The sequence below is a fragment of the Musa acuminata genome, chromosome BXJ2-2 (assembly GCF_036884655.1).
Source record: "Musa acuminata AAA Group cultivar baxijiao chromosome BXJ2-2, Cavendish_Baxijiao_AAA, whole genome shotgun sequence".
NCBI classification, from domain to species: domain Eukaryota; kingdom Viridiplantae; phylum Streptophyta; class Magnoliopsida; order Zingiberales; family Musaceae; genus Musa; species Musa acuminata.
In genome coordinates this window covers 26606169-26624704 of record NC_088339.1, presented here as the reverse complement: position 1 = coordinate 26624704, position 18536 = coordinate 26606169, and the positions used below count along the sequence as shown (strand labels likewise).

The 18536-nt window shown below is 37.3% G+C and overlaps 2 protein-coding genes and 1 pseudogene across 2 annotated transcripts; 1 reads left to right on the top strand and 2 right to left on the bottom strand.

Annotated features, from left to right (window-relative positions):
- The first annotated feature begins 345 nt into the window (after window positions 1-345).
- LOC135605665 (vacuolar protein sorting-associated protein 24 homolog 1-like) lies at window positions 346-4590 on the top strand. The gene is made up of 6 exons (XM_065096022.1): window positions 346-572; window positions 672-748; window positions 2014-2116; window positions 2794-2915; window positions 4025-4216; window positions 4289-4590. Exons 1-6 carry the CDS (start codon window positions 461-463, stop codon window positions 4364-4366), a joined length of 684 nt encoding a protein of 227 aa, XP_064952094.1. The 5' UTR covers window positions 346-460; the 3' UTR covers window positions 4367-4590.
- Window positions 4591-7054: 2464 nt separating this feature from the next.
- LOC135604828 (ethylene-responsive transcription factor ERF104-like) lies at window positions 7055-7931 on the bottom strand (annotated as a pseudogene).
- A 1783-nt stretch (window positions 7932-9714) lies between these two features.
- Window positions 9715-16548, bottom strand: LOC135605662 (uncharacterized). The gene is made up of 7 exons (XM_065096017.1): window positions 16290-16548; window positions 14418-14456; window positions 13512-13649; window positions 12331-12470; window positions 12146-12240; window positions 11385-11482; window positions 9715-10339 (listed from the first exon to the last, which is right to left on the bottom strand). The coding sequence occupies exons 1-7, from the start codon at window positions 16428-16430 to the stop codon at window positions 9887-9889; spliced, it is 1104 nt and encodes a 367-aa protein (XP_064952089.1). The 5' UTR covers window positions 16431-16548; the 3' UTR covers window positions 9715-9886.
- Window positions 16549-18536: the final 1988 nt, after the last annotated feature.

Genomic DNA, 18536 nt, shown 5'->3' with positions numbered 1-18536 from the left:
TTCAAAAATTATTAAAAACCAACTAATAAATGAAATTTCCATAGGCAATAATAGTATAATTTAAATTAGTTTTTTAAAAACCATTGGGTCCCATAGCTGTCTTCGGCCATCCAGACGTGGTGGATCGGCCCACCCGAGAATTACTTCCTGGGCTAAAGTGCAATATTTAGCCCTCCTGTTTAGTGTTGCCGATCAAATTCTACGTGCTTTCATGATTGGAGGCTGCCTTGGTGGGCTCCGTTGGCTTCCCCCAAACACAAGGCGGGTATTAGCTGGGTAAGAACCATCTAATTATTTGGATTTGGGCCATCTTTTTCTTTTTTGTTCTCTTTTTCTCGCGCGGTGGAAACCAAACCGGACGGATGCGCCTCGGTCTCATGGAAACGCCCAAATCGATTGCCTGTTTCCGTAGCTGGGGTTGAGGAAAGATAACGAAGAGGAGGAGCGGCAGAGGAAGGAGATGGAGACGGTGAAGAATCTTCTGAGGCCGAAACCCAATCCCCAGCAGCAGCTCCGCGAATGGCAGCGCCGCCTCCGACAAGAGTGCCGCAACATCGAACGCCAGATCCGAGGCATCGTATCCTCCATCTCTGCCCCCTTTCTTTCTCATATTGATAACTATAATCTCGAAAGATAATTTATTCTTGTTATTTGGTCGATTGATTCTGTAGACGTGCAGAGGGAGGAGAAGAACGTGCAGAAGGCGATTAAGGATGCCGCAAAAAGGAACGACATGGCTTCGGCGAAGGTCGGATCAACTCCCGTAATCCCTCCCTTTCTCTTGATGTAGGTTCTTGGATTCTATTGAGGAATCGGTTCGTTAATGATAGTGAGAATTTTGGTACTTATGATAGCTGAGTCAATTGTCCGATCTAATGATGCTGATCATGTTTCTTATATTTTATCAAGAAACGCGGCATAATTCTGCCGAGAGATTTCTCACTACTTGTGGGAAGAATCAGCAAGATTTGAACTATTTGAGAATTTCTTATGAAACTTATTGATTGGGCACTTGATTGTGGCTCATTTGTTTCTGACATCGTGAACATGCAATGGAAATAGTTGGTACCTGTTGTGTTCAACTTATAGGGTTCATTAGCGACTTACTCTGGTAAAATTAATTGATTTTTTAAGCTTTAGAGTGGATTTATTTGAAAAGAAGATATGCTCCAAATTTTCTTCATCTAGATCGGTAGATATGGGTAATCAGAATTTAACTGTTGATATCTAGAACCATGGAGATTTAATGCAACATACTTATGGATGGCCAGCAGCATATGGTACATGTAAATTGGTGTTTGTTTTTTTCTCTTTTCACCTGGTTTCTTGCTTTTCTCAGACATCCTCCTCCCACTTTGACAAGGCTATTAGATGGGACCCTAGAATATCCATATCCTAATTATTTTACAAATCTGGTTATTTAATAGCATCATTTGATTTATGTGGGAATAAATTGATGTCTAAGATCACCTTTGTCTTTTCTTCCACATGGTCTATGATATTGTACCCAAGTATTTAAGGTGAAATGTCTATTGAACACGTGACATGATGAATTAGAACTTGCTTATTAAGGTTTAGCTGTTGGATATTTGTTGAAGGAGATAAAAAGGCAACAAATTATGATTGTTCATCCAAAAGACCAACTAATCAGGTTTTTCCTTGTAGTTGTCACAGAAGAATTAGAACTTGCTCATTAAGGTTTAGCTGTTGGATATTTGTTTAAGGAGATAAAAAGGCAGCAAATTATGATTGTCTCATAAATTTCCAGGCTGATTCAGACTAAAGTTTTAAATTTCTTTTAACAATACAGACCACTTTCTGCAATCTAATTTGTGTGTACTAGGACATATGCTTCAGAGCTTCTATATGAACATTGACAAATGTTAATTCTGTAAGATAATTTTATAAGCATGGTTAATGTTTCACTTTGTTGTTTTCTTGTCAATTGGTTATATTATTTTTTAGCAGCCAAGTTGTTCTGCCACTAATAAGCACCATTGTCGTCTTATGCAGTCTCTTGCTAAGGAAATTGTGAGATCAAAACAAGCAGTGAACCGTCTTTATGAAAATAAGGCACAATTGAATTCAGTCACGATGCACCTTGGTGAACTAGTTGGTATGGACAATGGACAACAGAACCTCTTCGTACATTTACGTTTGAGGACTTTCATTTTAATGCTTAAGAAATATGCCAATAAAAAATGTGGCCTACTTTCAAGTTTCTATTCGAGCAACAGAATGGGGCAGTTTTTATGTTCAGTGACATTCCTCATACAAAACATGGATAGGGATATGAGAGAGTGATATGACACAATACCTATATGCTGATATATCAAAACATTAGAAAATGTGATATGGCCTTGGACATGGCAATAGAAATATGACAATAATATTACATATGACAAAGTTTGACATTGATATATACTCATTAGGATACTTCATGATTCATGATAAATAAACAATTAATTAATTAATTAGCATCTGTCATGAAAGATATTTCTTTTAGTAGCATGGTATATTAAGAATATAGAGAAGACAGCAAGAACTTCCAAGTTCCAATAAATAATGTTAAATTATTATATTAGTTTATCTAGGATTGAACCATGTAAGAATTTGTTCCACAGTGAATATTTTTTTTTTTCAAGATATTTGTCATAACTTATGGGATCATTGGAAGGCAGCTTATGGGAAATTTATTTTCTGCATTTCTTTTATCACTATTTTCACATCTGACCGGCAATAATGCCCTTTTGTTTTCCTAGAAAAATAATAGATGTCTGCTGTTGGTTTCAGCAACGGCCAGGACTGTTGGCCATCTATCCAAGAGTGCTGAGGTTATGAAGCTTGTGAATAGTCTGATGAAGGCTCCTGAAGTTGCTGTTACAATGCAAGAATTTAGCAAAGAAATGACAAAGGTATTCATTTTGATGATATATCTTTTGTTGGCCCTAACTAATTTTAAGAAATATATTAATCCAAATGAATGAGATGTAGGTTTACTTTAAATGTTTGGATATTTGAACTTGGCATATGCTTGCTGCATCATTATTTATTATCACAAACTGTTTAATATTTAAGTTTGATGCAACACTGAACATTCTTGATCCCTTGTATATTGATCAGAACATGACTGCTTGTCACTAGAGAGCCTTTTTTCCTACATTATTATATCATTTCTGATTAGTTTATTTTCTACATTTGTTTAAGGATCTTGTGAGTACTGTCTTGAAGGTGATATGTTTTGTTGCTTTCTTACTGCCTCACCCAATATACTTTGGATAATCTTTGATGTACTGGACTGTGTGGACTTTTTTTTTCTTACTTTATATTTGCATGCCCGTCTTTCATATGAACAATACATATTATTAAATTGAAGGTAAGCTATCATGATTTACTTTCCATTATGAGGGATCTTCTTTTATTTTTAGGATAAATCATAGCAGTGATCGCAATGAGAATGTAACCGAGTTTGGTTTTTTTTTTCTATTTCCCCATGTGATTAAGCTTTCTTTGGATGTATGATTTCTTCCTTTACAATGTTTACCTGAAATTATGATTGTGCATGCACCAGAAGTTTGTTTCTTCTCCAAGAAGTATAAACTAGACTAATGCTGATATTGCCTATAGTTCAATGAAATGCAGAACTGTATCGTTACTGAAATAACCACATTAGGAATATGAGCATTCCTTAATATAGGGTGCTTGGTTGACAGATATGTGGACTAGGGAGATAATGATAGAGATCTCTGATGTCATGCAATTTTGTTTCAGATCTTAGAGCCATATTATTTACCTTAGTAGAAGTGTGAAATTAATTCAGTGTACTCCAGTATATGTGTGTTCTGTTAGGTTCATCACGTTGGCATTGCAACCAATATATGCACTTGATTCCATCAACAGATTAGATCATGCTTCACTTCTTCTTGTCGATGTCCGGCTGATGATTCTGTTTTTCATAGTAGTTGAGTGACTACTGATGTTATCCAGTTGCATTGCACTCATTCTACATATTTTTGGTATTTAGGCTGGGGTGATTGAAGAAATGGTGAATGATGCTGTTGATACAGCCTTGGACTCAGAGGACATTGAAGAGGAAATAGAAGAGGAAGTGGACAAAGTGCTTGCTGCAATAGCAGGTGAAACTGTGTCACAGCTACCAGATGCTGTGAGGAAGGAGAAGATTCAACAACCTTCAGCTACTGTGGATGTTGAAGAGGTATGCATCAACCTGAGTAGTTTTCAAATGTCATTCATAAGGGCTGAAATTTCACTTTGCATAAATTTTCAGAGAGAAGCGGTTGCCGAGGGTGCAGAGGATGAAGACCTAGATGAGATAAGGGAACGACTTGCTAGGGTGAGGTCATAGGTGGCCCCAATGCCTGCTTATTTAATATGTTGGAATGCACATGCATGAGGTACCGAGTAACTATAGCAATATATCCACGACGAACATTATCATGTACCCTAAAAGTTGTACTTACCTTGTAGATACGGCTTTGACTCTCTAAGCAGTATCCAACACAATAAATTCTTGACACTCACACTTCTGACATTCAGATTAACAACTTATATGAACATTGTGTTCATCCATATTCACACTTTTTTCAAGTCGATTAATATTGTTATGATGCTGTGTCGATTCCACTTGTGCACATAGTAAAACCTTTTTGCGTGTTGGCTGCACGGAGCAATCAATTTGCCATAGATATTTGCAGGAGTTTTCATTCGACAGAGCATTGATCAGGGATCCAAATCTGCTATTCTGATGTATGGTACTCTTCCATGTATCACCTCAATCTCTTATATCTCAATATGGAATTTGGTTCATTCTTCTACAGGCTTTCAATATATTTCACCTCTCAATACAATGAATATCCTCATGATAGAAAGAACAAGTTGAATTCTACCAATGAGCACTAGACTTTTCGGGAGATCTCCTCCAAATCACTGGTATGATTACTGGAATCGTGAGCATCAGCATGTAGGTTCCAGATCCAAATGGAGCATTAGAGGAACGAATAATCATAAAATCCTCTTTCCGGACAATACATAAACAGAGACCCACCAACAGTCAAGTTTTTAGTGAACTTGTGCAAGATAATTATTTTCTTTATGTTATGTTTAGTCACTTTCTTTCCCATCCCCCATCAACTGAATCTGGTTGGCCTTAAATAGTCTGAGCAAACAAAGGGTCTACTTCATGCTGCTTCCATCTCTAATATTCAGTTTACGTGGTTGACCTTGAAGTCGTGGTATGCAATTGAGAGGCTTCTCTTTGTTTCTACGCTTCTTGAAATTTAATATTTTGGCATGCAAAGCATCTTATCACATACAAAATGAGAGCTAAAACGTGCCTCTTACTACAAGGTCAAAGTCAAAGTCTGACCAATACAATCATCTGCTGTGGCCGATGGATCGTTATGGTGACACTGTCTGATCCATGAATTTTTGAGAGTATATGTGACAGTGTCAAAGCTCATCCATGTTTTACATTACTTTTTGTGCTTGTGTTTCCTCCCCGGGATTCAAAACAATAATATACTGTTGGGTGCTCGTTTACAATGTTGAATTGCTCAGCTTTTGCGGGTACGAAAACGTCCTCGTCCTCCCCATCTCGTAATCATGGAGTAAATTAGTCAAACATCTCCTGTCCTTTCTGTTGTCGTTGTCTTCGTCATTAAATACTCTGACTTCACGGGTATCTGTCTTTAGCGTCGTGCTGCTTCCAAGACACAGTCGGGAGAGGAAATCGACAAGGAAGAAGAGAACATGGGACGTTGGATCTGAAAGAAAAAGTCAAATCCCATTTGATCAACTGTTTGCAGGCCAGGTTTGTCTTCTAGAATACCCTCCAAAAAAAAAAAGAGAAATTAAACTCGTAGACTTGGTGGATAAATGACAGATTCCATCTGAAGAATTTTAAGAGACTCCAATCACCGACGAAGTTTTTTTTTTATGGAAAAGAATAATGTCGTTTAAGACCATTCACTCTGGAATCCATTTTCTCATGGTCACGGGAGAAGAGACTTTGTGCACATCACGGGAGACGAGACTTCGTGCACATCGAAGGATACACATCGAAGGATACACTATTCTAGAGACCTTGTGCACATCAATCACTGTCCGTTAATTGGATATTATAGAAGTGTTAACCTAAAAGAAAATGACTAAATCATCTCTCTTATCAGGCAATGATGGATTGAATCATCTCTCTTACTAGGCAATGATGTGAGAGAGGCTATGGTCGATCAGCTCCGATGAATAACAATCTACTATGGTCCTATTAGTCTTCATGAATCATAATTCATAAGAGATCATTCGAGCCTAATCCCTCTTTGTCAGTTTTTTTAGATAATAATTCATAAAAAGTTATTCAAGATTATCACCCCATAGGCCAAACATTAAGGGAGGTATTGGAATCGTTACAAAGAATCCCCTTAGCCGAAAAAGTCATTCAAGATTATCACCCCATTGACAAAATATTAAGGGGGATATTGGAATCGTTACAAAGAATCCCCTTAGCCGATCAAGTATATAAATTAACTCCCGATGTTAGACCAAGGATTGAACCTCATTTCAAAAACCTTTCACAATATAAATGATGCTCCAAATTTATTTCAGCGTCGAAGGGATTGGATGCAAAGTCACCTTCAAGACCATCTCAAAGTCATCCCACCCTCATCGATACCAACGTTTCTCGAAAGTCCCTCACCTTTGAGTCTAGATGAAGAGGGCCGCATACAAAACTCACAAAGAAAAGCATCCTTAAAAAAAATGAAAAAGAAAAAAGGTATGAGAAGATTTTGCAAAATTTATCACCCAATTGTTGGATTCTAATAGACCCAATAGATGGAACATGTCACTGACACTGTTCGATATTCTTGCGGGGGCATCTTATGCACGGTGGTAGAACTGTTCCCACAAGCAAAGCTTCTCTGTAATCGAACACTTTGATCTGTCGCCCATAACAGTGAAATTATATGATGTTGGAAACTCGATATTCTCATGATTCTTCAGCCGACAGCGGTAGATAATGTAAAAAGGCAAAGATAAGGAATAAAATTTGTTATCTTTTCTCGTTCATTATATTTATTTTTTTGCCTGCAATCTCGTTTCCTAAAGAACAGTTTCGCCTCTCACTTCACGAGGAGCGCCGCAATGCCTAACGATGGATGCGGAGATAACGGCGTTAGCGCCGGCACGTCGAATAACCCCGCCGCATCCGCCTCCACGAAGTCCCACATGCTGCTCCAACTTGACGGCGTCAGTGGAAACGCCGATGTAACAGACTCCAACTCGACGACCTCAGCCTCCGGCGACCTCTCCTTCTTGATCTCTCGCGGCCCCACGGCCACCTCCTCAGCCTCCCTCTTCCTTTTCCCAGTGGTTTCCGACTGCGGCGCAGGAGGGGGAGGGGGAGGGGCAGGGGCCAGCTGGCGGGAGCTTCCGACCTCGTTGGGGAAGTTGAGGATGGCCTTGCGGCCGCGCATCTGGAAGGCGGCGCGGTCGTACGCTCGGGCGGCCTCCACGGCTGTGTCGAAGGTCCCCAGCCAGATTCTGGACCCCCGGCGGTTGGGGTCGCGGATCTCCGCCGCGAACTTCCCCCACGGCCGCTGCCGGACGCCACGTTACCGCCGTGCGTCGTCCCGAGCCACCAGCGGCCTCTCCTCCTCCACCCTGTCGAAGCCAAGCTCGGAGGAGAGGGCGACGGTGAGGGAAGACAGTCGGTCAGGGCCGGCGGGGCCGAAGCTGATCATGGGGGCGGCAGGCTCGGGGAAGCGGTATCCGTCGTGGTTGTGGTGATGGCTGCCGATGGGTAGCGGCGGGGGAAGGACAGCTGAGGGGGGCGTCGGAGGAAGGTCAGCGAGGAGGTGGTGGCGGATGAAGTCGAGGGTGAGGTTTCCGTTGCCGCGGCCGATCAATGACGCCATAAGCGCAAGAAGGAAGCACAAAGCAGGAGAGAGAGAGAGAGAGAGAGAGAGAGAGAGAGAGAGCGGAGATGGGTGGTGGAAAGAGGGCGGTTGGTCTCCTCCATATTTATAGCCGTGAGTGAAGGGAAAAGGGAATAAAGGACAAGAAGTATGATGCAGACATCAAGAAACGGAGTCGGTAAAAAGGGGGAATCGGGAAACGGCCAACTGAAAAGATACGTCGAATAAATAAGAGAAAAAGGATTAAAAAATGAAAGAAAAAAAAAGCGTGTGTGGAAAGTCTCCATCCGATCGATTAATAAATTATCATATAAGTGATAAGTCTCAAATTGAATCTTATGTGTTAACAACGTTATATACGTTATATTAATATAATAATTTTGTTTTATTTTAATATAATCAAAAAACATGATGAGGTTACAAAGGTGATAACGAGTAAAACGTATGGAGGGATCGAGCGTAATTCGACGAGTCCGTATTAGCATCGTAACATATTAAATTTTCAGAAATCATTTCAAAGCATCACAAACTAAATTAGCTAACGTTTTTTAGTTTCATATATAAATAATGGATTAAGAATGAACTTTTCTTTTTTTTAGAAAAAAAGAAGTTGTTCATATACACTAATTATAAGGTTAAATTACGCATACTGTAAAAAGTGAGCCATTAACGAAAATGAGCTGATGTTACCTTTATTTTAATGTGGTAAAGTATCTCAATGCACTGCGCACCGACCCATTACACGATCCAAAGATTTCATTGGAGGACATATGGTTTGATGTTTTCAATGTGGGTGTTGAGCATTCTATGTGGCATTTAATTAGTCCCCACAGACGTTAGATCTCGTCAATGCCACAATTCCTAGCTCTTCAAATATGTATGGATTAGGTGACGAGAGTGCGATAACTCGCCTTGCCAATTCCAGTCAACAGATTCGGTGTGACACACTCAAGTCAAAGGTCACTAGAGAAGACCGAAACATTCAATTATTTGGAGCCTAAAATTCGGTCAAAGCTTACTTGATCCGAATCCGCTTCATGACCGCAACAGGGTTTGACAATTGCCGAGTCAAGCAACGAGGAAGAGTTGACCTTTAACCTGGTCAGACTTACGTAAAATTGCGGCTACACCATCTCGGATCGGCATCAATAGGAGAATCCGACCAATCATTAGGATCATGAAGGTCTCATTTTGTTTCTTATTTGCTCTTACAGATTAATGTAATTTGTATATATATATTGAAAGTTGATTTCATTCGCAAGAAATAAATCAAGCATGCAAGAATGAATTATATTCAAATGAAAAGAAGAATGTGTTAAGAATATCATGTCCATCATAATCTTACGAGTTTAAACTTTTATACTCTATGACATCGAATAAATCTTTTAAGCATAACAATAGAGTATAAATCTTTTATACTCTATGACATCCAATAAATCTTTTAAGGAACCATCAGTCATTTTGTACGAACAATAGGAAATAGCCACCGTATTTTCTATGAATTTTTTTATTAACAATCAACAATTACAATGATCTACAATTTATTTCGACGTTATAAAAATTAAAGATTATTCAAACCTATTGTTCTAAGAATTCTTTATTGAATTTTTGAAGATTATTCAAACCCACTGGCCAAGGGAAGCCTAGACTAGTATGACAACTTGTTCTATCCCTGCAATTTTTTTTCTTTTTTGTTTCCAATGTAATGTCTAATTTGCTTTTGAGTTTTATCATCTACCTTCTTCTTAAGGTCGTGTCCACAGTAGTGACTAATTACCATGAATGCACAAAAGACATCATTCGGAAAAGGGTTCACCGTAGCAAAGCAGCTTTGTGGGCAGTTATGAATGTAGAAAACAGCAGCTCTCCTCTTTCTCGCACAACAATAATGAAAATTGCTGATGTGGGGAGTGATCACAGGAAAAGGAAAAGAAAATTAACATTTTGAGTGTGTGTTATTGGTGTGAAGTATTCGGTTCCTTCCTAATCCACTGTTTTCTAGTGGACTGCCCATGTTGTTGTACTCTTGGAGTGTGGGCTCTACCCTTTCTTCTCATGTTGGTGTTCTTCCTGTTGTTGCTCATGGTGGCCTTGTTCGTGGAGTTGCTTGCATTTGTTTCCTCGGAAGCATGGCGTGAAACAGCTTGGTCAGCATCGTTTTCACTGGTTCCTGCAGATGTAGTAGGCGGAATCACAGACTCGCTGCTGGTTGCTGAGGATACAGTGGGCGGGTTGATGGGCTCAGGAAGAAACATTCCAGGTAGTATGGCGAGATCTTTCCTGGGTTCAATTAAGCCATTGTTGTCCTGCTGCAACTTCAAGAGGGCCTCAAAATGCTGCCTTCTGTTTTTCTCCGACTTTGAAAGTAGCAGCTCGTCATCTTCTCCCTCGTCTATTCCTGAAAGACCCTGCAAACCAAAAGTTATCTAAGTGGCTTCTTGTCAATGGCAACAGAGTTACTCAAAAATGTTTTCAGTCACATACAAGAGGACAGAGAGAAAGAGAAAGGGGAGGGGGTCCTCGTATGACACTTTCTCTTCAGATTTCACAGCAACTTTACACTAGTAACATGAGAAGGAAGATCCACCGCCGCCACCCCTCTCCTACAACCTCCATCCTTAAAGAACTGCCACCAGCACATCTATGCTTCTTTCTTGTGTAGCAACCTCGCCAACTCTCTCTCTCTCTCTCTCTCTCTCTCTCTCTCTCTCACACACACACACCGCCAAGTTCATTGTGATGTAAATCTCCATTACTCCTCCCTCATCAAACTAGGGCATACCATCAACAACCTGTCTGCTTTATGCCAAGCTTCACAACCGACGCCATCATCAAAACACACATATAATATAGATTGCATGTAAAATATACTTTCTTATAACAAAAAAGGACCTTAACCCCAATAATTTGTGCCAAGACAAATTATGACAGAAATCATTAGGTGAAGCAACGAGAGATAAATTCGAAAAGCATGAACATGCATTGACTTGTTCATGCCTGATGGTTCTTAACCGAACTCAACCAAGTATCATGTTGAGCTCATAGATGCACGCCATTTCTTTATTTGACTTCAAGTTAAGACCAAACTGATGCACTTCCCTAAGAGAGAGTGTTGTTCTGACATATCTTTCCTATAAGAAACCTGTAACTAGTAGCCATTGATTAATCAAACACCATCACTTATCGAATCCCAGGACTAAGCTAAAAGATTCGCCATATAATGGAGAAGCCTGAAAACATCTTTGCAAAATGTCTCAGTAAATAAACAAAGAAGAAGATATCTCTGCATATTTCTTTAAAAAACTTAAATTAACATATTTCCTTTCAAAATTTAACAAAGTTACATATATACTATAACTGATGGCAACAAACTAAAAGGAGATGGTGTAAAGGAATGAAAATAATAGCACATGGACTATAAGTTCTTCAATTCATTCGGGAACTCATACATACCATGCAAGATGAATCTGGTTCCAGATACTCATGAGCATGCTCAATATCTTTCTCATCGAACACCTTGCGACAAACAGGACAATTTCCTTTTTGCTGATCTACACCAATACACATACCGGAACTCATCAGTGGTTATTTGTTATTAAAAATTAATAACTAGTAGGGGAAAAAGACATAATGGTTATTTGCTTGAGTTTACATAATAGTAGCCAGATTTGTCACAGCCTCTTAGAACAAAAGCATTTTGTTTCTTGGACATAAATCCATTACCATACCCTTCATCTCTGACTCAAAATCTAACCTTATTTTTCTCGACCAACAGAATTAAGAATGTTTGAGATGGACATGTTGTAAATGTACAGGACATGATGCATTTGATAGAACCTAACAGATGACAGAAAGAATATTGAATTGTCTAGTAAAAGTTAACCTTACCCTCAAATTTTGTATTCATTACATCAGGAAAAAGTTATCTAATTTTCTTATTGTTATCACAAAATGTTAGCCTTACCCTAAAATTTGGAATTCATTACATCAGGAAGAAGATATCTAGTTTTCTTATTGTTGTCGCAAATCAAACCATTAAATTAACATGACAAATTTGAGATGCAAATTCCTTCTATTACATCCTACAATGATCCAAATCACCAAAAGTTTAATACGTGGGCAGCAAGCACAGTTGCTGAAACTTTGAATATCTATTAGTGAGCACAGCTTTGCCATTTCTTTTTTTATGTATTTGTTTTATAAAAAGAAAGTACCTCTTGTGCTTTCAAGATTGGTAGCTGTGGCTGTCTCAGTTGCTTTGGATTCTCTCTCCTCCTGTACCCATTTCCAAAACCTGATAATGCATTCACTACCACATAAAAGAAAAAAAATCATCAACCACTAAGTTGATAATAAAAAGATTCAATAATTGCATAAAAGGTATCAAATGTAATTTTACCTATGAAAGCAGTGATAGCAAGACATCAACTTCATAAATGGCAAAGAAGAGCCAGTCTTATCTTTGGCAACCAAAGGATATAAACACAAAGGGCAGTTTCCTTCAGGATGGTTCATATTAGAAAGAACCTCCACTGCTTCCTAGTATTCAGCAATCAGTCAGATCAAAGCACATATAAAACTATCTGCATATAATAGAAATCATTACATGAAAACACTTTGAATCTAATCCAATAAATTCAAATCAAATGTCACTGAGAAGAAACATTCAGCAATAAGATTAAGATTTTATGTAAATTGACACTCTTTGGTTGAGTCGAAACCAGGTGGAACCTTCTGTATTAGGGACTGCATTAAACAGTCTATGTAGGAATTCTCCAACAAAAACAAAATTAATACATCAAAAAACTACATGTAAATTAACATGGCCTTTCAAATCCAGACAAACATGGACATATTGTAAGGAGCATGTTGACACGTAAACATGATAACCAGCCTTGGTACAGCGGAAAATCCACTCTATTGCATCTAAAGCATCATCAGTTCAAAATGTGGAAACAATCTCCCTGCATATAGGATGCTTACATCTAATCATCCCCACAACATGCAGTGTGGAAAACCTTGCACTAGGCAACACCTTCCTATTGATTAATAGATATAGTAAAGGGCGCCTCAAAAGTTACATTGCTTTACATGGATTTAATGACTGAATTGACCAAAAATATAAAATGAGTTCCATCTTGCAATTCTGTTTGTGAACAAAAATACCAGAAACTAGATGGTTTTAAGCTAACAATGAAAATTGAGAACTTTAATGCATCTTGAAGACCCTTATTGAGTCTACTATCTCGGATCCAATTTTCCTAACTGTATGCTATAAGTTTGAAGAAAATAACAACTTAATATTATGATCAGCCGTATCTTCCTAGTTGACCAGTGACTGCTTTAGTTTCGACAGATTCACGTACTTTGCACTATGAGTAGAAAATGTAGCGTAAGAGATTCCTGCTTAAAGCAATGCCAATTGGCACATTCCACAAACTGAGCCATGACAATGACCTAAAATTAACATCCCAAAGCACAAAAATACAGAAAGAGTATACATCCATGATCCATCTGCACATCAGAAAATTCGGTTTTTACAAGTTCAAAAACACATTGAAAAGACAGTTACAAAACAACCTCACAAAGGGCTACAAGCATCAAGCAAGAAGATAACTCCAATGCTTTACTCTGTATGATAGTAATTAGATATGTTTGTCGACTTTCATCAAGGCCCTTCGCTTCCACAATGTACACACGAGGAGGTGTGCTTGGATACTGCACTCACAATTAAGAAGAAAAGGAGATTGAGTGCATTATATGCTAAAAGAAGCAGTTAACTGATCAATCATGGTTAATACTTGCATGTGGATTAATCAAGAAGTATGTTTCATCCATTCTTTTTGGCAAAGATTAATTCTTAAAGTTTCAAGTGAAATCAAGTTTCGTATTGGAAGACAAATAATTAAACCTAAAGTGAAAAAAAAAAAGAAAAAACTTAAAAGATCACAAGCGACAAGAGGATCATCATACATGAATATTGTAATAGAAGAAAAATTATCATAACTTGAAACACAACTTTCAATCATAGCATGAATTCACTTTGTGGTGAACTTAGGTTAACAAAAGGAAAACAAAGAAAAATGGAATGTGATGCAAAATTCAATCACAGCATGAATTCACTTTGTGGTGAACTTAGGTTAACAAAAGGAAAACAGAGAAAAAATGGAATGTGATGCAAAAATTCCTAGGATATAGTTCTCCCACATGATTACAAAAATCCTGGACCATATCATAAAAGTAATATGTTTGCTCCTATTGAATCGATTGGCTTTACTTTGTACAACAATCATAAAAGGACCAGACTCATTCAACAAGCAGTTTGTTTCACTGCAAAAAGACCCAAGATTGAAAAATGAAATAACTGATATCTATAATTTATCAATTCATATTTCAGTGCCATGCTGAAGGAGACAACCTTTTCTAAACTGACCAGCGACTGTATGAATATGCTACATATAGGAAATCCTATTAGTTTCACTGTACCTGATTAGATGCTTTTATACCAAGGATGACTTCCACAAACTGCAGTAAATTAGAGGCAAGAATTAGTAATAGTGACATTTAATATGAGCAAGAAAAGTTTCGATTTGAAATAAAACAGATTACAGATACTGAAACCAAAAAGGTGCTCATAAATACATTAACAAGTGGGATTAATCGACTACTCAAAATGAGTGACTCATCCATTAACACAAATCTCCCATGAAAAGATCAGCAAGGCATGACTTGCATGTGATATAACAAAAAATATCGAAACACATTGACAATCCAACTCATTAAGAGGGCAAAAAGGATTTACAAGGCAAGGAAAAAAAATTGCTGTAGTCAAGAATTGTCATGATGCTATGAGAGCTTCTAGCCATCAAATAGTTAAAAGTGTACAAGAAGCCCAAAAAACTGAAAAGATCTATTTCTATTATCAACATCTCAGCTGATGTTAGAATCTATGGTTGAAGAAGAGTAGTTGACTAGAAATTAGAAACATCTACAGTAGGTATAATACAAAAGTGAAGGGTTCCCTTCACCCTTGGAACTGAAATCCAGGCTTTTCATTTGAATTCATGATAATTTTATATTCCGATCATTATGGTATGTGATATAGAACATTAGAGTCAGGGTTCCAATCTCATCAATGTTATTTAATTCTATAAAAATAAAACAAACAACAAATAAAATCCATAGACATTCTTAGTCAAGAATCCTTCAAGAAAATCTAAAAACAACAAAACCTTAAATAGTAAACAGCTTTTAGATTCCATTACAATTTTTATAAAGTCAATTAACCATATTTTAATTACACAGTAAAGCAACATATATCATCTAATGTAATCTAGCAAGCAACTAAATTTTCCACTATTTACCTCAATCCAATGAAAGAGGCAACCAGTTCCACCCTCAAGTATTATGAACCAAGCTAAGCAACATACCTCATAGCCAAACTGTCCCGTGTCATAAAATGTTCCAAATTTGAGTTCTACTTAACTGTGAATTAAACTACAACATGCTATCCATCCACACTGGAAGCTTCAGTTATCAAGAAGGTTCTGCACAGTTCTCTTCCATTATAGGCATGGAGATGTATAGAATTATATAGTTTCTTTCTGTACCAAATGCTTAGCCCTTAAAACCCAAATGTCAAAGAAACATGTAATATAAAGACCACTGTAGTGAATATAAACATGACCTCCTTGCATGAGTAACAAGACCATACCTATCTAGTGGCATGCTGTTGACATGAGAAATAAATTTTGACTTGAATGGCTTTGCATCAGACTAATGTCTTTTAGTGTTGGTTCCTAGTAGGAAATTTGGAACAAGAATAAACTTATAATACTTTGTAATTGGCTCTACCCTACAAAAATACAGGATAAATTTGGTCAAAAAAATGAGGAAGTGTCCCTAACGATTTCGTGGCTTAAGACTTTCTGTAAGTTTAGCAATTCATGCAATTGAAACAAGAATTTGATGAGTTTATCAGGAAGTAAAACCATAAAAATTAACTAAGTTCAAGCATGCATTGTCAGAGATTTGCTTCTAGTGAATTCCAGGATGCCCCTCTTTCTGTCCTTTCTTACTCATGCTTAAGAAGAGAAGCTAGCAATTTCCGTAACTCCGGAAGGATCAACAACTTTCTCCGAACCACCCATTCCTCCGGTGAGGGGGAACAGAGTCCCAATCAAAATTGAGCGAAATCGTGACAATAACAAGTCTACGAATAGCTATCGAAGATATATGCAAGAACCACATGGAAAATTACCGACCCCATCTCAAGGAATTAGGAAGAAGGAATACTGCGTTGGTTCCCCGAACGAATATCTGAGGAATAATAACTCTAGAGGAAGAAGGAGGGTTCACCTGCTGCGACGAATCTTCGGCGGTACGAGGCCTGATATGGACGGACACATGGGGCGGGAAGTCCCGGATCACGATGCAATCGGCGCCATAGACGGCCTGGACGGCCTCCACCTCTAGGCGGACGTCCTCCTCCGCCGCCATCGGGCCTTCCACGGACTCCGCGATGGAGGAGATTGCGTCTCCCTCCTCTATAGGATGGCTCTTGATCAGAGAGGGAAGAAAGAGGGGCTATGGAGGCTCCATTTACGGCCCTCTCGGCAATTTATATAGATCCATGGGCTTGCAGTTGTCGGCGCCGCCTTTGGGTTCACAATAGAAAAGACATGCTAATTACCGAAAGTAGGACTGGTATTTTTATTAGATGGATTCCCCAAAAAGCCCCTCGGCTGCAATTTTTTTTCATATTTATCAATCGATGTCGCCCTTTGTTATATTCCTTAGAATACACTTGTCGAGATACAATTGTAACTTTCGTCATCTTTGGTGGACTGATTCATAGGATAAAGTGACCTAATTTTTCCATTATAATATTTTTTATTGAGATTATAGTATTTTTCAAAACATTATAGCTCTATTCAAAGATATTATAATTGATGTAGAATTCTCTCTATTTTGATTTTTTTTATTCCTAAATCAATAAAGATAATTTTTTTAAATCCTATTTTTATATATGAGTTAGTTGCTATTGAATTTTGAGTCGATTTATCTTTTTGAATATGCTCACAGTGTCTTAATGGTGGTGTGAAACATACTGTAAGTCTACAGTTCACCTTATCAATCAGTCTTAGGATATAATCGGATATTACTACAATCGGCTTATCAAAGGGATAAGGGATTATGCCAAATAGAGGTGCTCTTTGGAAAATATAAAGATTATATAGATTTAAAATTGGTTTAAATAGAGGTGCCCTTTTGATTAAATATAAATCAAAATTGATTTAAAATTATTATATAGATTAGTAATAGTTACAAATAATGACCGTGTTTATTTGTTCATGGTTTCTTTTTCTGTTTTTTATTTCTTTCTTCTTTTGTGTTTCCGGACTAATAATTTGGAATTTTCTATATAATGCATTAATTTTCATTTCTTTTCCTTCCTTTGTCTTTTCTCATTCTCAATGACGTGACATTTTTATATTATAAATTAATATTTGACTGTTTGAATCACTAAGAATCGATCTTTAATTATTTTTTTAACCACTAAATGATACATATATGTTGCTACTATGATGTTGTTGATCGCGGATCGACACAACTCAATCGAGTGGTCCTCATGGCAGTCGAGTGAGGAGGTCATTATTGAAGATGAGTCGACTGAAGTGGATTCGAGACGGTCATTGTGTGCTCGGTACAAACTCTGAGTTCTTCGGGGTTCTGCACAAAGGTTAGTGTCGAGGGGATTTGCCAACCTATCCCCTCCGATGATCAAGTTAGGTCTCCGAGGAGTAGAAGTAATAAGAATAAAGGAAGATTTCAAGTGTTTAGAGTTCGATCTCTTTTCGAGTATCGAGGATTGATTTTTATATCTGGGGAGCCAGGAGGGCACGATTGACAATAAACTAATTTGTACATTCTTTTTCTATGGCCTATTTACGTGGATGCTGATCCGTATGACCCCTGCAATACATCGTCAACAGAAAATGATAGAAACGATGTAACTTGTCAATCTTGATGGTTGATATGATCGAGTTGAATAACTCCCTATGAGCTATCGTCTATAAGGGCCGACCAAAAGGGGGTTTGTAAAATTTTATCTTCCACCTTAGTAGGATGACATAAGCTTTTGTCTTCCACCTTAGGTGGGTAAAATTTTGTCTTGGTGATTACATGTTTTATTTCTATAAAATCTTTTTTAAAAATATATTTTTATTAGATTTCGTGATTAATATATATATATATATATATATATACATATACATATATATATATATATACATATACATATACATATACATATATATATATACATATACATATATATATACATATACATATATATATATATATACATATATATATACATATATATATATATACATACATACATATATATATATATACATATATATGTATACATATATATGTATACATATATATATGTATACATATATATGTATACATATATATATGTATACATATATATATGTATACATATATATATATATATGTATACATATATATATATATATATCTCTTTGTGCTATCTAACCAAAAAAAAAAAGGCAATGAGTATACTGATTGATAAGA